Source organism: Octopus bimaculoides, chromosome 4 (assembly GCF_001194135.2).
Source record: "Octopus bimaculoides isolate UCB-OBI-ISO-001 chromosome 4, ASM119413v2, whole genome shotgun sequence".
In the NCBI taxonomy this organism is placed as follows: Eukaryota; Metazoa; Mollusca; class Cephalopoda; order Octopoda; family Octopodidae; genus Octopus; species Octopus bimaculoides.
In genome coordinates this window covers 94684836-94692111 of record NC_068984.1, presented here as the reverse complement: position 1 = coordinate 94692111, position 7276 = coordinate 94684836, and the positions used below count along the sequence as shown (strand labels likewise).

Below are 7276 nucleotides of genomic sequence, written 5' to 3'. Positions count from 1 at the left end.
TTCATAACATAATCGGTAGTTTCAAAGTGAGATCTGCCCTTTTTTAATCAAAATCTTGATGGAAAATCCAATTTCATTAGCGCTTATTGGCTATCATTCTGCAAATCATGTATGAACAGCTGCTATGTTCATCCAATCAGCATCAGAGCATTAATTGTATTAAGCTTTCTAAGCAATTTCTTGAAAGAAAATATGTGATTGCAGTAAAAATCAGTATCATTCTAGAATGAACTGTACTCAAACACATGCATCCAGGCATGACACTTTGTGTTTAATAAATAAGCTGACACGAAAGAGTAAGAAGACAAGGCAATTATTTTGAATAAGTAAAAATGAAATAAAATATTAACTTTAGCAAATAAATGGCACTAATTGGCAATCAATCATCTGTGTGAATATTTTCTCCCAACAAAATTCAATTGACAGTAGAAAACAACAAATCGATTGGTAATTGAATATGGAAATCTGGGTGACAAATATCTAAAACTTATATAAAACAAAAAATGAGTGGTATTTTTTTACTTTTGCGTGACTCACTTGATTTGACATGTACATGCCCATTGTTTATTTTTAAATTCCATTTCATGAAGAAGGAATATTAGTATCAACATTTCAAATTATGTGTTATTTTTTATTAGTAAGGATAACTGAAAGATATTTTGGCAAATTCTTATCATTTTAAAGAATTTTACAGATCATATTCATTGATTACATTCTAAAAAAAGCACTATTTAGTTGGTTCTGGTAGCTTATTCATCCACAAGGTTTGTTACCTTATCAGTCAACATTGCATATTGCTGAACCCTATATCCCATTTGAAGTTTTCCAGTTACGTGGACTTAAATAACTGTATTAAAAAAATTTTTTTATCACTTTCAAATTCATATAAGGTAACATCCTTTTTTCCCAAAGGAAGCTTAGTTTTGGCTGTCTTTCTTTTTCAGAGAAGTCCTAGAAGCTGTTTCAATTTGCACATTTTTTATTTAAATTTCACACTTAAGTGTGATATTTCTTAGAAATACCCTTTACCTTCTGCTACCTGTTAGTGCACTGATGCTTGCATTAATCATTTACATTTTACCACAATTGCACTTTTGGTTGATAGAATATTGATTTTCTCAAAATACATTCTGACCACATGTACTTATAGATGTGAATGCTCATTCACAACTGTCTGCATCCACATGCCATTTGGCGCTTACAATACCATTGCAAATAATTGTGTGCTTTAGCACTGTGGGAATTTTTTGTGTTGAAATACTATGTTTAGTGCTTGTAAACAGCAACGAAATTTGATTTTTTTAAAAGATTCATTCAGTTACAGATTTTTTATAGGATGCCTCGAAAAAGCAAGAGTCACATTGGCAGAAAAACAAAAAATGCTTCCGTTTTGCATTCCTTGTGGGCAAGTGAGACAGAATAACAATGTGTGCTTTGGCGTGCTCGCAATGCTGCTTCTACTTCAACTGTCAGAGCATCACAGACAGCTCAACAAGTAGAACTCCAGCGTGCTTGCAATGCTGCTTCTACTTTGATCGTCAGAGCATCACAGATGCCCAATATCTGCAAATAAAATATGTTCCTTTTTGAATACCAGCTCATTTTTGATTTAACGTCCCAACTATGTCAAATAAACCTCAATTTTAAGCATAGACAGAAGCAGAATTACACTATTTTAGACTCCAGTCCTATCACGAACTTACACTGTCCAATGGACGGGGGACATTTACTAATATATATATATATATATATATATAGAAGATATGAGGAATTTTGATCATGACGACTCAAACTAATAGACATGCATTCTAGTAAAGAATCTGTAAGTTGGAAAGATATAGGTTAGACAGTGAAAGAATGATCATCAACAATGATGTTTATTGTGTCCAGGAGGGTGGAAGGGTGGAAAAATGATTCTCAACAACGATATTTGTTGTGCCTAGGAGGGTGTGAGGGTCCAATTAAATCCAGTTAGATTGGGTCTTCTTCAGGAAAATCCATGATCAGAAAGGATGGTTAGGTAACACAGCATAGTGAGAGGAAGGAAAGAATTGTTATACAGTACTGAGGGAAAATAAATGCTAGCAGATCCAAAGTTGTGCAAATACTGAGAGGAGGAATAAAAATACATTCTGGTGAGAGAAAAGATAGATAGATAAGAGGTTTGTATTAGATATATATATTGTTCAATATATTGAGGGATATCCAGTCCTGTGAGAGTATGAATGCTTGCAGTTCCAAAGTTGTGTGAATAATGAGAGGAGGAATAAATAATATATTCTGATGAAAGAAAAGATAGATAGGTAAGTGCATTTTATTAGATATATATTGTTCAGTATATTGAAAGGTATTCAGTCCAGAGAGAATGGGGAGGAATAAATAATACATTCTGGTATGAAAAAGATAGGTAGACAGATAGGTAAAGGCATTGTAGTAGATATCTATTAAGCAATATAATGAGGGATACTTTTGTCTCGGGGTGGGTGGATCAGAGGGAGTAAGTACAAAAGGCTAGTAAATTGGCATTCCCATCCAAAGAAGTTAAGGGGTGGGGGCAAATGTAAAGACCTACCGATAAGGAAAAAATATAAAACAAGACAGGTGCCAGACTTACAGAGGTGGGGTTGTAGGTAATAAAATGGACACAAGAAATATTATAGACAAGTGCATAGTGGGTGGTCAAATCTTACTATGGTGGATACATATGATTGTTTAGCCACTAAGAGAAGCTAGAAATAGATGTGATTTAGTAAAGAAAAGAGTTAAGATTTGTGGTATAAAAAGGTTAAAACATAATGTTATAAAAGTAAAATACATAAGAATAATTAATTTAAAATTAAAATAATGTTAATGCTTAAAAATAAATTTAGATTAAAATTAAAAATTAATGTCTGTAGTGCTAATGAAGATACATTATTAATGAGAAAAAAAGGCATCGGAAGGGTGATGCATACCCTGCGCGCATATAAACCTTTTTTGCAAATTATAGTGTTGCTTACAATGTGTTGCTTACCAATGCTTTTTTTATTTCTTTTTTTTTTAAGTATCATCCTTATAGGTATTTATAATCTGGTGAAATTAAGAAATCAACTTGTAAATAAAAGAAACCCTTGAATCCATCAGTGTACACACACACACATGTACACACACAGTTGCATATCTATGTATGTGTTTATGTATGTATGTATGTATGTATGTATGTATGCACACGTCTACATGCATAGGTACACCATGATCTATATACATGCAGACGAGGTTTGATTCATATGAAAAAGAAAGCGAACAAAATAATATGACCACTTGTAAGTCCAATTAAAAAAAAAAATTTTTTATTACGTATCCCCATTATAGATATTTATACTCTGGTGAAATTAAGAAATCAAGTCATAAATAAATGAAACCCTCGAATCCATCACTGTACACACATACACACACACACAGTCACATATCTATGTATGTATTTATGTATGTATGCACACGTGTCTATGCACATAGGTACACCATGATCTATACACATGCAGACGAGGATCAATTCATATGAAAAAGAAAGTGAACAAATTAATATGACCACTTACTTATTGGGAAATTTATAAATCTGATTTTTTTTTTTAAATTAAGAAAAAATGTTTTTTTAAAGATAATCAAACTAAATATTCATCATTTTGAGCCACTCAGCCAATGAGTATTTCTGCCAAATGTGGTGAAAATCATTTCAGCTGTTTTCTAGTAATTTTGCAAACACACAGACAAAGACAGGTGATTACAATACCCTGCTTTCACTTATGCATGCAGGGTAATGAGGCCTACAGAGGAGTCTATGTATATATGGAGAGAATGTTTAGTGCTATTCATTTAATAACGGTAAAGACAGTTATGTATGTAGAAGTGTCAGATAGGTAAAAGTTAGATGATGTTTGTGATAATCAGAAGTGTTGTTTTTTTCACAATTAGACCTATGGAAAAATTTGAAGACATTGTTAAGCAAATGCATAGTTCATAACACACTTCACAATTCTACTAGATACTATATAGGATCCACAATTAATCTCAAGCACCAATATTCAGCCCATTTAAATTCATTTAAGTATGAAGAGCATAGCAAGTCTACCTCTCTAACTGACCATGTGCATTACCTTAATAAAAAGAAAATTCCTTACTCCAATGGAGTAATAACAATATATATCAGAATGATGGGCAACTTGTTCAAGGAAATATACATATAGCATTTAGCATCATTCAGGGACAAGATAAAAGACACACAACATCCCTGTCCAATATGATATATGTACATTGAAAGAGCATAGAGCATTATTGCTAAAACCAGAAAATACAGGGTATGGGGCACCAAATGTGAGCTTTGTATGCAACTAAAAGATAAAATCGTAAACATTGGGGATGAAACCTTCTCTCCCAGTATATATAAGCAATTTTTTACACTCTGACATTTCAAAGAGGAACCACTGCCCACTCCACCAATCCAACCAGGATAGCTTTTCACTGAACATGAACATTAGATATATAGATCATATGAACTCTACATATAGAAGTCACATGCTGTCATGCTGATCTCCCTCAATACATTGCACATACCCAGGACATTACATAATATACGCACAATTTTTACCAAAAGTCAAACCCAAGGGAGATAATCATCCAAGAATTGTTACCCAAAAGTCACCTCCTTGATTTCTTGTTTTTGTTTACCAAAAATTCTCACAAGGCTTTATTGTGACTTCCCATGTTTTAATCCAAATTGGATAGAAAAAAACAATTTTTCTGTGATTGTCTTGAAGAATTGTTGAGATATACAAATAAAGAATCTGTATCCACCAATGCAGTGTTGAGCACTCATTCTCAGTGTTTGATATTTAAGTATATATATATATATCATCATCATCACTATTCAATGTCCACTTTTCATGCTGGCATGGGTTGGACGATTTGACTGGAGCTGGTAAGGCAAAAGACTGCACCAGGCTTCAGTGTCTGTTTTGGCATGGTTTTTACGGCTGGATACCCTTCCTGACACCAATCACCACACCAATGTCCATCTCTTCTAGATGAGATTAAAGGTGAGTTATCTTGCTTAATACACAGCACTTTGAGAAAGTATTCTCCATCATGCCAAATTACAGCTGAAGAGCAAGTACAGGAACTGTATACATTAAGTATATGTTTATTACACTAGTACTGCTTCTATTTCATATTTGAATTTATTATGTATGCATTATCCCAGCATAACCACACATAGTTTGCATGCTTTGTGGAGTGGTTGGCATTAGGAAGGGCATCCAGCCATAGAAATCAGACAACTGGAGCCTGGTGCAGCTCTCTGGCTTACCAGCTCTGGTCAAACCATCTTACTCTTACTAGCATGGGAAACAGATGCTAAATGATGATGATGAAGAAGATATATATATATATATATATATATATATATATATATATATATATATATATATATATATATATATATATATATATATATACCGGAGTAAGCACATAAAATGTGCAACAAGGTGGAAAAAAGAGTACTCAAATACCAGAGGTAGAGTAATATGCTTTATTTAAAAGCAGCAGAAATATAGCAAAAGACTGTTACTCGGAGTTTCACGTTCCAGTTCATCGGACAGTTTTGTTAGAAATGGGAAAGGAATGACAATGCAATCAAAAGTAATATAAAATTTGAAACACATAGATCTGTTTGATTGGTTGTTTCAAATAACGGTCATGGATGCGCAATGAACAAAACAAATTAATTTAATATAGATTCATCCTATTTTTAAAAAATCGAAGAAAACCTTAAATAGAAAAATGGGCTCAAAATACATACTGTAAATAATTAATTATATTTGAATTAACACATTAAAATCAAATAAAATAAAATAAAATATACGCTGCATTCAAAATAAAATAAAATTACAATAGTATATACGCATACTAGACTATCCACAACATATATATATACATCAAAATACACAGATGCACACGTACAGATAATCTACGTATATAGGTATATATTTGCAAGACACAAATATATAGATGAATACAAATTCATACACATACACACGCAGTTAAGCTCGCGCACGAAAAAGCTTATGTGCTGGTAACAAAAATTGTATCTTAACCTATGAAGTAGAGCGGGAAGGGTAACAAATCGATAAGAACATTACTAATATAGAAAGAGAGAAAGTGTGGCTATCGTGAGGAAGGAAAGGAAGAAAGAAAGAGAGAAAGAAAGACAGAAAGGAAGAAAAGAGAGAAAGGGGGAAGGGAAGAAAGAAGTAGAGAAAGAAAACGGACAAGATGGTAGTTTAACGTATATAGTAAACCTACACAAAAATTAGACTGTGTATATATGTGTATACAAAAATGTATATTAGCATCACGTATATAGATATATATGGGGATATGTACGTAAATACTCACAAACATAACCGTATACATGCGTATGCACACATTCAAGTATGTGTGAGCGTGGACCTGAGTGCACATTCCCATATATAACATAGATGCACACACGCGAATAAATGCATGTATGTGTAAATAAATATAAGCTTATACTCTTACCCATGTATACACAAAAACGCACACACACAAAATCATAATTGTATATGCACAAGTGCAAACCTAGGCCCTATACATAAGCATAGACGCACACATATGAATATGCAAGCATTGTTACAATACAGACATCTACATAAAAAACCTTTCAGATCTCAGTGTATATATGCAGACAACTTTTTAAGAAATTGCTGGGTGTATAAAAGTTAAAATCGGGCAAAAATACATGCATAATAGAATTCCATATGTCGAACCGTCCATAAAAACGGTAAAATTTGTATACAAAGTGTTTTAAAATAAATACAAATAGAATAGAATGAAGTAAAAACAAGGAAAAAGAAAAAAACTATGTATATAACAGGTTTTCCTAAAATGACGTAGGGGTCTATACAAAATTCTTACAATGCTAAATAAATCATTTATAATGCGGTACCAATCCAATAGTAAGATTGCACAATGGTTACAAGGAGTCAAACATTATCAAAAAAATATATATATACTACCCATACGGTATGTTACTTGCCGACATTTTAAATTTGGACGCATGTCTACATGAATTTAAAAGTTAGCGTCTTTGGTTTAGAGATTTCTCATCTTGGAATAAGATATGCAGTTTTTCCAACAAACACAGATTGCATTTCAATAGTCTTTTATGGGCACCGTGCCTGTAAGGGGATGCTCTAGCTAAAATCCTCCATGTCACGTTGACAGG

The 7276-nt window shown here is 32.8% G+C and overlaps 1 protein-coding gene across 7 annotated transcripts in view; it reads right to left on the bottom strand.

Annotated features, from left to right (window-relative positions):
• The window catches only part of LOC106872580 (serine/threonine-protein kinase Nek4), a 216828-nt gene that overhangs the window by 57792 nt on the left and 151760 nt on the right, over window positions 1-7276 (bottom strand). Inside the window, exon 15 of one of the 7 annotated variants that reach the window (XM_052967283.1) lies at window positions 507-1563. The exons of the other annotated variants lie outside the window; for them this stretch is intronic. Within the exon in view, the coding sequence (XP_052823243.1) occupies window positions 1547-1563 (17 nt within the window). The 3' untranslated portion in view covers window positions 507-1546. Of the gene's footprint in view, window positions 1-506; window positions 1564-7276 lie in introns of those variants that run through there. 7 annotated transcript variants of the gene reach the window in all.